Source organism: Ovis canadensis, chromosome 12, assembly GCF_042477335.2.
Source record: "Ovis canadensis isolate MfBH-ARS-UI-01 breed Bighorn chromosome 12, ARS-UI_OviCan_v2, whole genome shotgun sequence".
Classification (NCBI taxonomy): domain Eukaryota; kingdom Metazoa; phylum Chordata; class Mammalia; order Artiodactyla; family Bovidae; genus Ovis; species Ovis canadensis.
The window spans coordinates 25,831,498-25,850,826 of NC_091256.1; the positions used below are offsets into that span (position 1 = coordinate 25,831,498).

Consider the following 19,329-nt stretch of genomic DNA (forward strand, 5'->3'; position numbering starts at 1 on the left):
ATGTTTGCCTCTAGGTGAGTGATCACACCATCGTGATTATCTGGGTTGTGAAGATCTTTTTGTACAGTTCTTCTGGGTATTCTTGCCACCTCTTCTTAATATCTTCTCCTTTTGTTAGGTCCATTACCATTTCTGTCCTTTATGGAGCCCATCTTTGCTTCATTGAATTATATTATATTTTCCTCAATTTTTCTTAGAATATTTGTTATTTTTTCTTTCATTTATCCCATTATACAATAATTATACAATAGAATATCTATCCATAGGAAATTCAAAAGTTTCTATCAATTTTTAATTTTAGTATATTATAATCAGTAAGAGAACATCATGAGAAATGCTGGGCTGGATGAAGCACAAGCTGGAATCAAGATTACCAGGAGAAATAGCAATATCCTCAGATATGCAGATGGCAGAAAGTGAAGAACTAAAGATCCGCTTGATGAAAGTGAAAGAGGAGAGTGAAAAAGTTGGCTTAAAGCTCAACATTCAGAAAAGTAAGATCATGGCATCCGATGCCATCACTTCACAGCAAATAGATGGAGAAACAGTAGAAACAATGGCTGAATTTATTTTTCTGGGCTCCAAAATCACTGCAGATGGTGACTGCAGCCGTGAAATTAAAAGACACTTACTCCTTGGAAGGAAAGTTATGGCTAACATAGACATTAAAAAGCAGAGACATTACTTTGTCAACAAAGATTGGTCTAGTCAAGGCTATGGTTTTTCCAGTGGTCATGTATGGATGTGAGAGTTGGACTATAAAGAAAGCTGAGCACCGAAGAATTGATGCTTTTGAACTGTGAAGTTGGAGAAGACGCTTGAGAGTCCCTTGGACTGTGAGGAGATCCAACCAGTCCATCCTAAAAGAGATTAGTCCTGGGTGTTCATTGGAAGGACTGATGTTGAAGCTGAAACTCCGATACTTTGGCCACCTGATGCAACGAGCTGACTCATTTGAAAAGACCCCGATGGTGGAAAGATTGATGGCAGGAGGAGACGGGGCAACAGAGGATGAGATGGTTGGGTGGCATCATCCACTAGATGGACATGGGTTTGGGTAGACTCCTGGAGTTGGTGATGGACAGGGAGGCCTGGCATGCTGCTGTTCATGGGGTCACAAAGAGTTGGACATGACTGAGCGACTGAACTGAAGTGAACTGACCTGAATCAGTAAGTGTGTTAAAGAAACAGTTGTCTGGACATTTGATGAAGAACAGTAAGGCACACTTCATGCATGGGGCCTCCTACAATAGAATTGTATAGCAGGGGAGATTGTGCTTAATTATGAGCAGAGCCAGGAATATGGTGCATTTAGTCTATGAGCAGGGTGGAAGGATTGGTAGATAGAATATTACAGAGAAGGCAGAATAATTCTTTTTAAAGGGACCTAACAAGAATCTTGCTGAAGGCAGACCAAGGTTACCAAATGTCACCAGGGAGATGGTGGTGGATGAGGAATTTGGTAGGCTATTAAAGATGATCAGATGTTCAGGCTAGGGGATTCTTGCTAAAGTGACTTGACAGAATTCTTCCTAAAGTTGGACTCGTACATGCCTATAGAAAGAGTCTAGACAAAGCAAGTTCATAGGAGCTCGTCTTGAGTCATCAAGGAGAAAAACTTTCTCAACTGATTTCTTTCTTCAAACTTTTGAAATTTGCTAAGGATTTTTTAATGGATTATATGGCCAATATGTTCTATGTACTGTTGAGAAGAAATTTTCATTTCTTCTTTATTATTATAAGGTTTCATATTTCACTAGATGACCTATCTTATTAAGTAGGCTGTGTAGATCTCTATCATTACATTTTTACCCCCACTGAATATATCTAGGTCTAGGAAACATGTTCTGAAGTCTCATAACATTGTCAGCATATGGATATTTTAACCTATATCTTCTGTGTTCTACTTTATGAAAAGTGTTTCAGTTAAAGCAGATTTGCAAGTGTTAGTCTTTAGCACTATTCAGTCTACTTAGTTTTCTGATGTGATAATTTTGGCCTGAAGAGATAATTAATTTTTCTTTCTTTTTTATTTACTTTTGTCAAGATATCTTTGTCATTTGGTTTTTAACTGTATTTAAGAAGAGACGCTGTTTGCTGTCTTAGTCTGTTCAGGCTGCTATAGCAAAATGCCAGTGACTGGGTAACTTGTAAAAAGCAGAAACGTCTTGCTCAAAGTTCTGGAAGCTAGAAGTCAGGGATCAGAATGCCAAGATGGTTGAGTGAGGGCTGTATTCCAGTCACAGATTTTTCCTTGTATATTTTCATTGCAGAAGGGACCAAGAATCTCTTAGGAGACTCATTTACAAAGCATGACTTCCATTCCTGAGGGCTCTGCTCTTATAAGCTAGGCATGTCCCACAGACCCCACCTCCTAATGCCATGATCTTAGAAGGACAGAATGTCAGCATATGAATTTTGTGAGACACAAAATTCAGATCATAGCACTTGCATGTGCCATTGAGCTGCCTTGTGACTTCTTAGATCATAAGAAGATAATAGCACTGATCTTTCTGTCTCCATGGGCAAGACGTTTGCTTAGGTACATGTGTGAGTTGGTCTCAGATTCAGTGAGACCAAATTTCCAAACCAGTTCATCCTTCCCTTCAGGGGTAAATGATTGCTGTGTTTTGTTTTTTTTTTTCCTTATAGTATTTGACATAAATATTTCCTTTTTGCTTTCAGATGTTCCCATGTGAAGGCTGGTTACCATGCAAATGACTTAATGCTGTTCATAATTTGATCCACTCATTCATATTTTTGAAGGTTTTTTTTTTCCTTCTATATTTCTAATCTGATTGATTTCCAGGATATGTGTGTGTGTGTGTGCATGTGTGTGTGCACACACACGCACATGCACACACTCAGTTGTGTTTCACTCTTTGTGATCCTCCAGAATGTAGCCCACCAGGCCACTCTGTCCATGGAATTTTCCAGGCAAGAATGTAGGAGTGAGTTGTCATTTCCTTCTCCAGGGGATCTTCCAGACCCAGGGATCAACCCACATCTCTTGCATCTCCTGATTTGGCATGCTGAGGTCCAAATACAAGCTGAGAATGCAATTTTCTGAAATAACATTGTTGACACATTATTTCTGAGAGCAACTCACATTATCTCTTGCAGAGAAATAGAAACTGTCACTTAGAATTAGATGGTCACTAGACTGTGTCATTTTAAAATTGCATTATTTTTTAATTTTGAGAAGACAAGCAAACTCTTCTGTTAGAAACCTTATTTGGTGTTTTAGGAAACTGGCTTGCCAATTTGTCAATGGGCATAATGCCACCTGAACAGATGGGTTTCTGAAAGAATGAGAACAAGCTTCAGGTCTGACAATTATATGCTAGATAATCCAGGAATCTGGAAGTCTGAGGATGGCAAGTTCTTAGTGTTAGTCTTAAATGGCATTGACATTTTTTTTTATCAACAGTCAACCTTGAAAATTGCAGCTTAACTGTAATTTGCTTAACTTCAAATTTCACCTTAAGGGGTCCATTGACAAGTACCTAAAGCTCCCATGGATGGATGTTAGTGATTTCTACAAAGCTATCAACATGCAATAATATAATATTTAATGTCATGTATTTGTTGTTGTTTAGTCACTCAGTCATGTCTGACTTTTTGTGACCCCATGGACTGCAACACACAAGAAACCTCTGAACTTCAGTTCAGTTCAGTTCAGTTCAGTGACTCAGTCGTCTCCAACTCACTGTGACCCCATGAACTGCATCACACCAGGCCTCCCTGTTCATCACCAACTCCTAGAATTTACTCAAACTCATGTCCTTGAAGTCGATGATGCCATCCAACCATCTCATCCCCTTCTCCTCTGCCTTAAATCTTTCCCAGCATCAGGGTCTTTTCAAATGAGTCAGTTCTTCACATCAGGTGACCAAGGTATTGGAGTTTCACCTTCAGCATCAGTCAGTCCAATGAATATTCAGGACTGATTTCCTTTAGGATGGACTCGTTGGATGTCCTTGCAGTCCAAGGGATGCTCAAGAGTCTTCTCTAACACCACAGTTCAAAAGCATTAATTCTTTGGCACTCAGCTTTCTTTATAGTCCAACTCTCACATCCACACATGACTACTGGAAAAAATACAGCTTTGACTAGACGGACCTTTGTCGGCAAAGTAATGTCTCTGCTTTTTAACATGCTGTCTAGGTTGGTCATAACTTTTCCTCCAGGAAGCAGGTGTCCTTTAATTTCATAGCTGCAGTCACCATCTGCAGTGATTTTGGAGCCCCAAAAAATAAAGTCTCTCACTGTTTCCATTGTTTCCCCATTTATTTGCCATGAAGTGATGGGACCAGATGCCATGATCTTAGTTTTCTGAATACTGAATTTTAAGCCAACTTTTTCACTCTCCTCTTGCCCTTTCGCTTTCTGCCATAAGAGTGATTTCATCTGCATACCTGAGGTTATTTATATTTCTCCCGGCAATCTTGATTCCAGCTTGTGCTTCAACCAGCCCAGTGTTTCTCATGATAACCCTGAGCTTAATATACATATTTATATAATTATATAGGCATATATATGTTTTCTCTGCATTTTACAGATACAATTGAAAACAGCTAATGTTTTGAAGTGGTCTTCCAAGGTGGCTCAGTGGTAAAGAATCTGCTTGCCAATCAGGAAATGCAGGTTTGATCCTTGGGTCTGAAAGATCCCTTGGAGAAGGAAATGGTTCCAGTATTCTAGCCTGAGAAATCAAGAATTGGACATGACTTAGCAACTAAACAACAATATTTTTTAATATACTTGATCAAGTTTCCATTTGCCATAATGATCTATAGTAACTATTGTTTGTTTTACATATTTTCTTATCTTAATTTGCTTAATTTGGGGGTCACATTAGTGTTTGATAAGCTAAACCATACGAAAGAGTCAATAAAATCTAGAGAAAAAAATTCCACAAAAGCTTGCTATTCAATGCTTAGTAAATATGTGTATTCACAACCATCATCAATCATCCCGGGTACTTTTCTAGGTATGTGTGAAGTATTTGTGAACAAAAATATAAACAAAACTCCCTGCCCATTTGTTATTTGTCACTCTTTTTTTCATAATGGTTATAATCTAGGCTTCCTCAGTAGCAGGTAATTTAAACACTGATTTTAAGTGGAAAATGGAATAATGTAAAATATTATTCATGCAGGAGAGGAGTCACTCACAATTTTTGTGGACAAGCGGAAGCTGAGCAAACGATCTGAAGGAAGTGACCCCAGCACCAACAGCTCCTCGGTTACTCTGGAGACTCTACATCAGCTGGCTGCTTCCTATTTCATCGACAGGGACAGCACCCTTCGGAGACTTCACCACATTCAAATTGCATCCACTGCCATAAAGGTATGACTATGTTAATCCTATGATTATATCATACCATGAGGCTTCCCTGGTGGTTTAGTGGCAAAGAATTGCCTGCAGTGCTGGAGACTGGGTTTCAATCCCTGGGTCAGGAATATCCTCTGGAGAAGGGAATGGCAGCCAACTCCAGTATTCTTGTCTTGAGTGTTCCATGGACAGAGGAGCCTGGTGTTCTATAGTCCATGGGGTTGCAAAAATAGGATATGACTTAGTGATTAAACCATCATATCATACCATTGTGTTTTCTGTCTCTAAAATCCGTTTCTATGTATGTTTATGGCTCACTGATGTAAACCATGGTGTCTTGAAGAATAATGTGTGATTTCCTTTTGTTTTGAGTTTTGCAATACATTTAAGATGAAATTATATATATATTTTTTCATGTAATTTTGTTAACTAGATAACTGGATTAAGGTTTTTCAAGTCAGAGCATTAATTGAAATGCCCATGAATTGAGTTTGTCCTTGACTACTTAGACTCACACACAAAGCATACATGGATGAAACTTTTTTTTAATAATACTGATTTCTTTTGTAAAACTTCATAATTTGATTGTGTGCATTTAAAACACTATCCTGAGTAGTAGATGACTGGGCTCAAAATGAGTCAGTGGCACAAAAATCATTAAGAAGTCAAGGAGTAATTCCCTCTTTGTTTTTAGAGACACAGTTAAGGAGTACAAGTAGTTGTTTCTAAGTTTCTAGAAGTCAATATGCACCATAATCTGGAACTAGTGGACAAATCCATGTGTTTGCTAAAATCATTAGCCTTTGACTCAACTAAATTTGACTTTATGAAAGCTGAGAGAATGGGGAAACAGGATACCTTTAATTTTCAGAAGAAAGAGAAAGAGAGAAAGACAGAGAGAGAGAGAGAGAGGCAGTAGTTTCCAGAACAATAGATGTTTTTGACATATTTCTCTGGCAGTTTGGATAAGCATGTTATTGTGTTTGGGTTTGGCCAGGGGCCATTGTAAAATTAACAGACCATAGAGTTGGCACAATGTCATGGTGTGATTCTGGACAAAGTAGTAAGAACAAAATAAAACATAAAGAGCATTTCTTTGTGTTTTAAATGTAACATGTCATCATTAATGTAAAAATCAGTCATCAAACATTTTTTATTGCTTTGTGAGATTAAAATTAGTATTTATATTTTTTCAGTTACTTGAAAAATTAGTACATTGATATGTTGAGAATGCTAGACAAATTAGCCTAAGGTACATCTTTTCTCCAAGATTCTCCTAGAGAAAATAAAAGGTTACATGAAAATATCTTTAGCTTAAGAGTTGCACAAATAATAACTGCCGATTTCCAATATTGTTTGTAAATGAGGTTAAGACAAAGGCTTCTGTAGAGATAAATTGTACAATTATAGTCTACCTCTGACCATAAGATTTAGGTTGTATTGAGTAATCAAGTACATAAATAATATTTATGCCATATAGATACAAATGTGGCCAGCATGAATGCAAATGTTGTATTAATTTTAAAATATTGTAAGGTAGAGTAGTATTGTAGGCATTTAGCTTAAGGTTATTGAGAAGAAATAGGCTTTTTCAGAAATCAATTTCAGTGATACAAACAGTGACTTAAAGTATATTTTCTAATAGAAGACATCATTGTTGCAAGTGTGTTTATTATATGGCTATTGATTTTTCACTCAGTACACCAAGTAGAATTATACAATAGAGTTTTTGTATCCATAGTAAGTATTCATTCACAGTTCATATCAAAACTTAATGGATATTTGTACATACTCTTTTATCCCAGAATAGAAATCTGTATCACAAAAGGCACATGTTTTAACGGCTAGGCTATTGTATGCAGGCAGTGTTCCTAGACACTGATGCTACAGCTGATGTTGATAAGGCTTCATGGATGGTATAAATGAGCCAGCCTCAAAGTAGAAGTGACTTTTATAAGTAAGTAAACTCACAGTAGCTCTAGGGAACACAGAGGAGTAACCTGGAGTGTGAGAGAGTGAACAGTTTTGCCTTGAAAGGACTCCAGAAAATGCTCTTTATCCAGGAGTCTTGAAAAGGAGTTCTAATGCACACAATAGAAATAGTTTCTAAAATATTATATTTATTTATTTTTGGCTGTTCTGGGTCTTGATTGCCGTCTGGGCTTTTTTCTAGTTGCACTGAGCAGGGGCTACTCCCTAGTTGCGGTTCAAGGGCTTCTGATTGTGGTGGCTTCTCCTTGCAGAGCATGGGCTCTAGGGAATGAATGCAGGCTTCAGTAGTTTCAACTCCCAGGCTTTAGAGCATAGGCTTAGTAGTTGTGGTGCATGGACTTAGTTGCTCTGTAGCATGTGGTATCTCACAGACCAGGGATCAAACCTATGTCTCCTGCATTGGCAGGCAGATTCTGTATCACAGTAACTAAGGAAGTCTCCATAATGGAAATATTTTAAAGTGTATGTAGCAGGGCTGGAAACAGGGAAAAAAAAGTGGAACTTTAGATCAGGGAGGGGAATTAGAGAACAATATAGGAATGATACAGAGATGGATGGATTGTAAAGCAAAGTTCACGTATCTTATGTGTAACTAAGAAAAAAAAAAAGGCCTTCTTTGTCTCTTTTCACAGCCTTTGTTTTAAAGTCTATTTTATCGGATATGAGTATTGCCACTCCTGCTTTCTTTTGGTCTCTATTCGCGTGGTATATCTTTTTCCAGCCCTTCACTTTCAGTCTGTATGTGTCCCTTGTTTTGAGGTGGGTCTCTTGTAAGCAGCATATAGAGGGGTCTTGTTTTTGTATCCATTCGGCCAGTCTTTGTCTTTTGGTTGGGGCGTTCAACCCATTTACGTTTAAGGTAATTATTGATAAGTATGATCCCGTTGCCATTTACTTTATTGTTTTGGGTTCGGGTTTATACACCCTTTTCGTGTTTCCTGTCTAGAGGATATCCTTTAGAATTTGTTGGAGAGCTGGTTTGGTGGTGCTGAATTCTCTCAGCTTTTGCTTGTCTGTAAAGCTTTTGATTTCTCCTTCGTATTTGAATGAGATCCTTGCTGGGTACAGTAATCTGGGCTGTAGGTTATTGTCTTTCATCACTTTAAGTATGTCTTGCCATTCCCTCCTGGCCTGAAGAGTTTCTACTGACAGATCAGCTGTTATCCTTATGGGAATCCCCTTGTGTGTTATTTGTTGTTTTTCCCTTGCTGCTTTTAATATTTGTTCTTTGTGTTTGATCTTTGTTAATTTGATTAATATGTGTCTTGGGGTGTTTCGCCTTGGGTTTATCCTATTTGGGACTCTCTGTGTTTCTTGGACTTGGGTGATTATTTCCTTCCCCATTTTAGGGAAGTTTTCAACTATTATCTCCTCAAGGATTTTCTCATGATCTTTCTTTCTGTCTTCTTCTTCTGGGACTCCTATAATTCGAATGTTGGAGCGTTTCATATTGTCCTGGAGGTCTCTGAGATTGTCCTCATTTCTTTTAATTCGTTTTTCTTGTTTCCTCTCTGATTCATTTATTTCTACCATTCTATCTTCTATTTCACTAATCCTATCTTCTGCCTCCGTTATTCTACTATTTGTTGCCTCCAGAGTGTTTCTGATCTCATTTATTGTGTTATTCATTATATTTTGACTCTTTTTTATTTCTTCTAGGTCCTTGTTAAACCTTTCTTGCATCTTCTCAATCCTTGTCTCTAGGCTATTTATCTGTGTTTCCATTTTGATTTCAAGATTTTGGATCATTTTCACTATCAATATTCGGAATTCCTTCTCCGGTAGATTCCCTACTTCTTCCTCTTTTGTTTGGTTTGGTGGGCAACTCTCCTGTTCCTTTACCTGCTGAGTATTCCTCTGTCTCTTCATCTTGGTTATATTGCTGCGTTTGGGGTGGCCTTTTTATATTCTGATAATTTGTGGAGTTCTCTTTATTATGGAGCTTCCTCACTTTGGGTGGGGTTCTATCAGTGGCTTGTCAAGGTTTCCTGGTTAGGGAGGCTTGTGTTGGAGTTTTGGTGGGTGGAGCTGGGTTTCTTCTCTCTGGAGTGCAATGGAGTGACCCGTAATGGGTTATGAGACATCAAAGGTTTGGGGATAATTTTGAGCTGCCTGTATATTGAGGCTCAGGGGAGTGTTCCTGTGTTGCTGGAGAATTTGCATGGTATGTCTTGTTTTGGAACTTGTTGGCCCTTGGGTGGAGCTTGGTTTACTACATAATGATCAAAGGAACAATCCAAGAAGAAGAGATAACAATTATAAATATATATGCACCCAATATAGGAGCACCGCAATATGTAAGACAAATGCTAACAAGTATGAAAGGGGAAATCAACAATAACACAATAATAGTGGGAGACTTTAATACCCCACTCACACCTATGGACAGATCAACTAAACAGAAAATTAACAAAGAAATGCAAACTTTAAATGATACATTAGATCAGTTAGACCTAATTGATATCTATAGGACATTTCACCCCAAAACAACGAATTTCACCTTTTTTTCAAGTGCTCATGGAACCTTCTCCAGGATAGATCACATCCTGGGCCATAAATCTAAACTTGATAAATTCAAAAAAATCGAAATCATTCCAAGCATCTTTTCTGACCATAATGCATTAAGATTAGATCTCAATTACAGGAGAAAAACTATTAAAAATTCTAACATATGGAGGTTGAACAACACACTTCTGAATAACCAACAAATCACAGAAGAAATCAAAAAAGAAATCAAAATATGCATAGAAACTAATGAAAATGAAAACACAACAACCCAAAACCTGTGGGACACTATAAAAGCAGTGCTAAGAGGAAAGTTCATAGCAATACAGGCACACCTCAAGAAACAAGAAAAAAGTCAAATAAATAACCTAACTCTACAACTAAAGCAACTAGAAAAGGAAGAGTTGGAGAACCCCAGAGTTAGTAGAAGGAAAGAAATCTTAAAAATTAGGGCAGAAATAAATGCAAAAGAAACAAAAGAGACCATAGCAAAAATCAACAACGCCAAAAGCTGGTTCTTTGAAAGGATAAATAAAATTGACAAACCATTAGCCAGACTCATCAAGAAGCAAAGAGAGAAAAATCAAATCAATAAAATTAGAAATGAAAATGGAGAGATCACAACAGACAACACAGAAATACAAAGGATCATAAGAGACTACTATCAGCAGTTGTATGCCAATAAAATGGACAACGTGGAAGAAATGGACAAATTCTTAGAAAAATACAATTTTCCAAAACTGAACCAGGAAGAAATAGAAAATCTTAACAGACCCATCACAAGCACGGAAATTGATACTGTAATCAGAAATCTTCCAGCAAACAAAAGCCCAGGTCCAGATGGCTTCACAGCTGAATTCTACCAAAAATTTCGAGAAGAGCTAACACCTATCCTACTCAAACTCTTCCAGAAAATTGCAGAGGAAGGTAAACTTCCAAACTCATTCTATGAGGCCACCATCACCCTAATACCAAAACCTGACAAAGATGTCACAAAAAAAGAAAACTACAGGCCAATATCTCTGATGAACATAGAGGCAAAAATCCTCAACAAAATTCTAGCAATCAGAATCCAACAACACATTAAAAAGATCATACATCATGACCAAGTGGGCTTTATCCCAGGGATGCAAGGATTCTTCAATATCCGCAAATCAATCAATGTAATTCACCACATTAACAAATTGAAAAATAAAAACCATATGATTATCTCAATAGATGCAGAGAAGGCCTTTGACAAAATTCAACATCCATTTATGATAAAAACTCTCCAGAAAGCAGGAATAGAAGGAACATGCCTCAACATAATAAAAGCTATCTATGACAAACCCACAGCAAACATTATCCTCAATGGTGAAAAATTGAAAGCATTTCCCCTAAAGTCAGGAACAAGACAAGGGTGTCCACTTTCACCGCTACTATTCAACATAGTTCTGGAAGTTTTGGCCACAGCAATCAGAGCAGAAAAAGAAATAAAAGGAATCCAAATTGGAAAAGAAGAAGTAAAACTCTCACTGTTTGCAGATGACATGATCCTCTACATGGAAAACCCTAAAGACTCCACCAGAAAATTACTAGAGCTCATCAATGAATATAGTAAAGTTGCAGGATATAAAATCAACACACAGAAATCCCTTGCATTCCTATACACGAATAATGAGAAAGTAGAAAAAGAAATTAAGGAAACAATTCCATTCACCATTGCAACGAAAAGAATAAAATACTTAGGAATATATCTACCTAAAGAAACTAAAGACCTATATATAGAAAACTATAAAACACTGATGAAAGAAATCAAAGAGGACACTAATAGATGGAGAAATATACCATGTTCATGGATTGGAAGAATCAATATAGTGAAAATGAGTATACTACCCAAAGCAATTTACAAATTCAATGCAATCCCTATCAAGCTACCAGCCACATTTTTCACAGAACTAGAACAAATAATTTCAAGCTTTGTATGGAAATACAAAAAACCTCGAATAGCCAAAGCAATCTTGAGAAAGAAGAATGGAACTGGAGGAATCAACTTGCCTGACTTCAGGCTCTACTACAAAGCCACAGTCATTAAGACAGTATGGTACTGGCACAAAGACAGACATATAGATCAATGGAACAAAATAGAAAGCCCAGAGATAAATCCACACACATATGGACACCTTATCTTTGACAAAGGAGGCAAGAATATACAATGGAGTAAAGACAATCTCTTTAACAAGTGGTGCTGGGAAAACTGGTCAACCACTTGTAAAAGAATGAAACTAGATCACTTTCTAACACCGCACACAAAAATAAACTCAAAATGGATTAAAGATCTAAATGTAAGGTCAGAAACTATAAAACTCCTAGAGGAGAACATAGGCAAAACACTCTCAGACATAAATCACAGCAGGATCCTCTATGATCCACCTCCCAGAATGCTGGAAATAAAAGCAAAAATAAACAAATGGGATCTAATTAAAATTAAAAGCTTCTGCACAACAAAGGAAAATATAAGCAAGGTGAAAAGACAGCCATCTGAATGGGAGAAAATAATAGCAAATGAAGCAACTGACAAACAACTAATCTCAAAAATATACAAGCAACTTCTGCAGCTCAACTCCAGAAAAATAAACGACCCAATCAAAAAATGGGCCAAAGAACTAAATAGACATTTCTCCAAAGAAGACATACGGATGGCTAACAAACACATGAAAAGATGCTCAACATCACTCATTATTAGAGAAATGCAAATCAAAACCACAATGAGGTACCACTTCACACCAGTCAGAATGGCTGCGATCCAAAAATCTGCAAGCAATAAATGCTGGAGAGGGTGTGGAGAAAAGGGAACCCTCCTACACTGTTGGTGGGAATGCAAACTAGTACAGCCACTATGGAGAACAGTGTGGAGATTCCTTAAAAAATTGCAAATAGAACTACCTTATGACCCAGCAATCCCACTTCTGGGCATACACACCGAGGAAACCAGAATTGAAAGAGACACATGTACCCCAATGTTCATCGCAGCACTGTTTATAATAGCCAGGACATGGAAACAACCTAGATGTCCATCAGCAGATGAATGGATAAGAAAGCTGTGGTACATATACACAATGGAGTATTACTCAGCCGTTAAAAAGAATTCATTTGAATCAGTTCTGATGAGATGGATGAAACTGGAGCCGATTATACAGAGTGAAGTAAGCCAGAAAGAAAAACACCAATACAGTATACTAACACATATATATGGAATTTAGGAAGATGGCAATGACGACCCTGTATGCAAGACAGGGAAAGAGACACAGATGTGTATAACGGACTTTTGGACTCAGAGGGAGAGGGAGAGGGTGGGATGATTTGGGAGAATGACATTCTAACACGTATACTATCATGTGAATTGAATCGCCAGTCTATGTCTGACGCAGGATGCAGCATGCTTGGGCTGGTGCATGGGGATGACCCAGAAAGAAGTTCTGGGGAGGGAGGTGGGAGGGGGGTTCATGTTTGGGAATGCATGTAAGAATTAAAGATTTTAAAATTTAAAAAATAAAAAACTAAAAATTAAAAAAATAAAAAAAATAAAAAAATAAAAAAAATGTTGATACCCTTAAAAAAAAAAAAAAAAAGGGAATGAGGTTAATGTGTACTGGGAGCAACAAGGTTCAGAAAATAATCTGAAAGTACCCAAGGCCTGCAAGGGTGAGGTAGTAGGAGCTGGGAAAGAGGGGAGGGCGATCAGACTTTTCAGAATTAAATTTAAACATGGATGGAGTTCCCACCTGAAGCAGTAAAGTAACTAGTGATTATCTGACCCAGTGTCAGCTGCAGTCTGGGCTACTGTGAAAGCTCTGGGAAAGATTCTTGAGCATGTCTACAGGGTCCTTGAATTTCATGCACACTTTTATTATGCTGTGTAATTTCCTGGGGAGAATATCTTTTATTTTCCTTTGTTATCAAATATATAGATAAAAGATAAAAGACGTCCCTCCTCAAGTATAAGATTATAATTGCTTAGATGTAATTGAACAGGGTGAAAGGGACTGAATGGCTAGGGTGGTGGGTGTGTAAGCAAAATCCAAGGGTATTCAACTTCTGAAATCCTTTTACTTGAATAAACAACTGACTGCAAAGTGCTTTTGTAGTATATTTGAAATCAAAGGATGCAGCATGCTTGGGGCTGGTGCATGGGGATGACCCAGAGAGATGTTATGGGGAGGGAGGTGGGAGGGGGGTTCATGTTTGGGAATGCATGTAAGAATTAAAGATATTAAAATTAAAAAAAAAAAAAGCTGAACACTTCTACCAACTCTCTAAAGGTTCTGTGTTGCTTTTATATTTTAAAGATTCACACTAGGGATATCAAGATCTACAATTTCTTTGATTAGATAAAAAACCTTGGGTTTTAAGTGTCATGTAGTGGGCACATAATTTCTTGAACAAATGTTGTATGAAGATATCTCGTGATTGGTAGAATCTAGGAGACAGAGTATTGTTAAAAAATAAAGTCAAATAAGATCATTATCAGATAACAGCAAAAATATTGTTAAATCTGCATTATCATGCCTGCTTTTATCATGCTAATTCTTTAAAAACACAGGAGCTGGATAAATAGCATTAACTATGAGCCAGTTTCTAGAAAAGGAAATTGAACAAATGGTTGCTTTTATCTCTTATAATCATGAATGTAAATGTAGACTGAAGTTCATTAACACATCTGTAAACAAAAAAGGAATGGCTCAAATGTGCATATAGCTTAATTAACTGCTATACTATTCCAGTAATGGCATTTATGTCAAATATTATTTCTCAATATAATTATTAGTGCAAAAAATATCAAGTATAATGTCCAGGATTCTCCATTATTTTCAGAACATTCAATTAAATTGACTCAAGTTACCTAAAAAAAAATCACACTAACATATTCTTTAGATTTATTTCGAAATAGTTGAATGAACTTTAATATATGATTGACAAAGATGGGAAAAATCAAAATATATATATTGTGGAAATTTTAATCTATTGCCTGATATGCTATATGCATTTTCCAAAATTTCTTTAATACTCTGTTTTAAATTAAAATTTTGAACCTGTTAAAACTCTAAAAGTTATCATTATTTTTCTAAAAGAAAAAATATAATAATATATTCCTAGCATTTTTCTAACATAGAAAACTTATTGGAAATATATTTAAAATTATGGTATTTAGATTTTTTTCCAACAAATTTAGTAAAAGGCACAAACAATATGATAAAATCAACTTACAGGTCCATATTCCAGCTAAAAAGTCCATCTTCAAATGATGTTTTGGTCTTGCATAGTTTACTAAGGGTGTTGAAAGTGATATTGAGAAGAAGTTCCATGACTTTAGAGCTTCATTTATATTTCTGAAATTATAAAGATACATTAATATAAACTTCAAGAGCTATTCATAAAGTTAGGATATACATTAGAACATTAGAATATACAATGGAGCAAAGACAGTCTCTTTGACAAGTGGTGATGGGAAAGCTGGACCACAACACATGTGTCAGTAAACTAAAATAAACTTTGGGAGTTGGTGATGGACAGGGAGGCCTGGCGTGCTGCAGTCCGTGGGGTCACAAATATTGGACACAACTGAGCAACTGAACTGAACTGACTGAAAATAAACTCAAAATGGCTTAAAGACTTAAATATAAGACAGGATATCATAAAACTCCTGGAAGAGAACATAGGCAACACATTCTCTGACATAAACCATATCAATGTTTTCCTAGGTCAATCTCCTAAGGCAATAGGGAAAAAACAACAACAGCAACAAAAATGGGACCTAATCAATTTCATAAGCTTTTGAACAGCAAAGAAAACCGTAAAAATAAGGAAAAGACAACCAATGCACTGGAAGAAAATATTTGCAAATTATGTGGCCGATGAGGGCTTAATTTCCAAAATACCCAGCTGGCTTAATTTCCAAAATACCCAAGCAGGTCATACAGATCAACAATGCAAAACAACAACCCAATCAAAATATGGGCAGCAGACCTAAACAGACTTAATTTTCTCCAAAGAAGACATACAGATGATCAACAAGCATATAATAAGATACTCAACATTGCTAATTTTCAAGAAATGTAAATAAAACCTACCATAAAATATTACCTCACCTGAGTCAGAATGGCCATCATTAAAATGTCTATAGATATAGTAAAGGCTGGAGTTCAGTTCAGTCACTCAGTCGTGCCCGACTCTGTGATTCCAATGTGAGTGTTCTTTATAATTCAAATGCTAATCATGCTAAGTTGTCATTCCTTGTTCATTTGCTCAGTCATGTCCAGCTCTTTGCAACCCCATGGACTGCAGCATGCGAGGCTTCCCTGTCCATCACCAACTCCCAAAGCTTGCTCAAGCTCATGTCCATTGAGTTGGTGATGCCATCCAACCATCTCATCCTCTGTCGTCCCCTTCTCCTCCCACCTTCAGACTTTCCCAGCATCAGGGTCTTTTCTAATAGGCCAGCTCTTTCTACCAGGTAGCCAAAGTATTGGACTTTCAGCTTCAGTATCAGTCCTTCCAATGAATATTCATGGTTATCTCCTTTAGGATTGTCTGGTTAAACCTCCTTGCAGTCCAAGGGACGCTCTAGAGTCTTCTCCAACAACACAGTTCAAAAGCATCAATTCTTTGGTGCTCAGCCCTCTTTATTGTCCAACTCTCACATCCATACAAGACTACTGGAAAAACCATAGCTTTGACTAGATGGACCTTCGTCAGCAAAGTAATGTCTCTTCTTTTTAATATGCTGTCTAGGTTGGAGAGGGTGTGGAGAAAAGGGAACCCTCTTACAATGTTAGTGAAAATATAAATTGGCATAGCCCCTATGGCAACAATATAAAAGTTCCTTGAAACACTAAAAATAGAGTTACCGTATGATCCAGCAATCTTATTTCTGGGCATTTATCTGGAGAAACTCTAATTTGAAAAGATACAAGTACCCCAATAGTTCTGTTCAGGCTATTTACAATAGCCAAGACATATTCAGTTCAGTTAAGTTCAGTCACTCAGTCCTGTCCCATTCTTTGTGACCCCATGGACGGCAACATCCCAGGCTTCCCTGTCCTTCACTATCTCCTGGAGTTTGCTCAAAAACTCAGATCCGTTGAGTTGGTGATGCCATCCAACTGTCTCATCCTCTGCCATCGCCTTTTCCTCCTGCCTTCAATCTTTCCCAGCATCAGGGTCTTTTCTAAGGAGTTAGTTCTTCACATCAGGTGGCCAAAGTATTGGAGCTTCAGCTTTAGCATCAGTCCTCCCAGTGAGTATTCATGGTTAATTTCTTTTAGGATTGACTGGTTTGATCTTCTTGCCACCCAACGGACTCTCAAGAGTCTTCTACATCACCACAGTTCAAAGGCATCAATTTTTAGGGACTCAGCCTTTTTCATTGTTCAGGTTTCACATCCATACTTGCCTACTGGAAAAACCATAGCTTTGACTATATGGACCTTTGTGGGCAAAGTCATGTTTCTGCATTGTAATAGGCTATATAGTTTGACTATAGCTTTCTTCCAAGGAGCAAGCGTGTTTTTATTTCATGGCTGCAGTCACCATCTGCGGTACTTTTGGAGATCAGGAAAATAAAGTCTCTCACTGTTTCCACTGTTTCCCCATCTATTTGCTATGAAGTGATGGGACTAGATGCTGTGATCTTAGTTTTTTGAATGTTGAATTTTAAGCCAACTTTTTAACTCTCCTTTTTCACTTTCATCAAGAGGCTCTTTAGTTCCTCTTCATACTCCTATGTTGTACTATTGTGCCATGATTAAATTCTTGGAATCAAAAATCTCCAGAATAATAAAGAATCATATTTTTTTTCATATTTAACATTTTCATATGCTTGATAACAACTTTGCAGTTTGCATTATGGATATTTATTTCCTGTGTGCCATGTCTTCGTGGCTTTTGATAAATAATTTTTGGGGGGCAAAAGCCAAAACTATTTTTAATTTCTGAAGGAGATCAACCCTGGGTGTTCTTTGGAAGGAATGATGCTAAAGCTGAAGCTCCAGTACTTTGGACACCTCATGTGAAGAGTTGACTCATTGGAAAAGACTCTGATGCTGGGAGAGATTGGGGGCAGGAGGAGAAGGGGACGACCGAGGATGAGATGGCTGGATGGCATCACCGACTCGATGGACGTGAGTCTGAGTGAACTCTGGGAGATGGTGATGGACAGGGAGGCCTGGCGTGCTGCGATTCATGGGGTCGCAAAGAGTCGGACACGACTGAGCGACTGAACTGAACTGAACTGATTTTTAATTTCTTTTGTTTTTAATAAAAATAATGTCTTATATATATTTTGTTGTTGTTTTTCAGTTGCTAAGTCATGTCCAACTCTTTGTGACCCCAAGGACTGTAGCCCACCACACTCTCCAGTCCTTCACTATCTCCTGGAGTTTGCTAAAACTCTTGTTCATTGAGTTGATAACACTAACTATCTCATCCTCTGCCACCCCCTTCTCCTTTGCCTTCAATCTTTTTCAGCACCGGGGTCTTTTTCAATGAGTCGGCTCTTTGCATCAGGTGGCCAAAGTATTAGAGCTTAAGATTCAGCATCAGTCCTCCTTATAAATAGCGGCATGTTGTCTGACTCTTTGTGACCCCATGGACTGCAGAACGCCAGGCCACCCTGTCCCTTACCGTATCCTGGAGTTCACCCAAGTTCATGTCCATTGAATTGGTGATGCTATCTAACAATCTCATCCTCTGCCATCCTCTTCTTTTGCCTTCAATCTTCCCCAGCATCAGAGTTTTTCCCAGTGAGTCATCTGTTTGCATATTGGAGCTTCAGCTTCAGCTATCCAACCATCTCATTCCTTCCAATGAGTATTCAGGATTGATTTGCATTTGGTGTTATAGCAAATAGGTAGGAAACAATGGAAACAGTAAGAAACTTTATTTTCTTGGGCTCCAAAATCATTGTGGATGGTGACTGAAGCCATGAAATCAAAAGACACTTACTTGTTAGAAGAAAAGCTATGACAAACCTAGACAGAGTATTAAAAAGCAGAGACATTACTTTGCCTACAAAGGTACATATAGTCAAAGCTATGGTTTTTCCAGTAGGCAAGTATGGATATGAAACCTGGACAGATAAAAAGGCTGAGTCCCAAAAAATTGATACCTTTGAACTGTGGTGATGTAGAAGACTCTTGAGAGTCCCTTGGGTAGCAAGGAGATCAAACCAGTCAATCCTAAAAGAAATTAACCCTGAATACTCATTTGGAGGACTGATGCTAAAGCTGAAGCTCCAATACTTTGGCCACCTGATATGAAGAACTAACTCCTTAGGAAAGACCCTGATTCTGGGAAAGACTGAAGGCAGGAGGAGACGGGGATGATAGAGAATGAGATGGTTGGATGGCACCACTGACTCAGTGGTCATGGGTTTGAGGAAACTCTGGGAGATAGTGAAGGACAGGGAAGCCTGGTATGCTGCAGTCCACGGGGGTCACAAAAGTTGGACACAACTGA

General features: G+C 37.8%; 1 protein-coding gene across 3 annotated transcripts in view; it reads left to right on the forward strand.

Moving 5' to 3' along the window:
• The window catches only part of BRINP3 (BMP/retinoic acid inducible neural specific 3), a 492,323-nt gene that overhangs the window by 255,125 nt on the left and 217,869 nt on the right, over window positions 1-19,329 (forward strand). For all 3 annotated transcript variants that reach the window (XM_069544560.1, XM_069544561.1, XM_069544558.1), the window contains exon 4: window positions 5,162-5,352. In XM_069544560.1, the coding sequence (XP_069400661.1) occupies window positions 5,162-5,352 (191 nt within the window). The remainder of the gene's footprint in view (window positions 1-5,161; window positions 5,353-19,329) is intronic.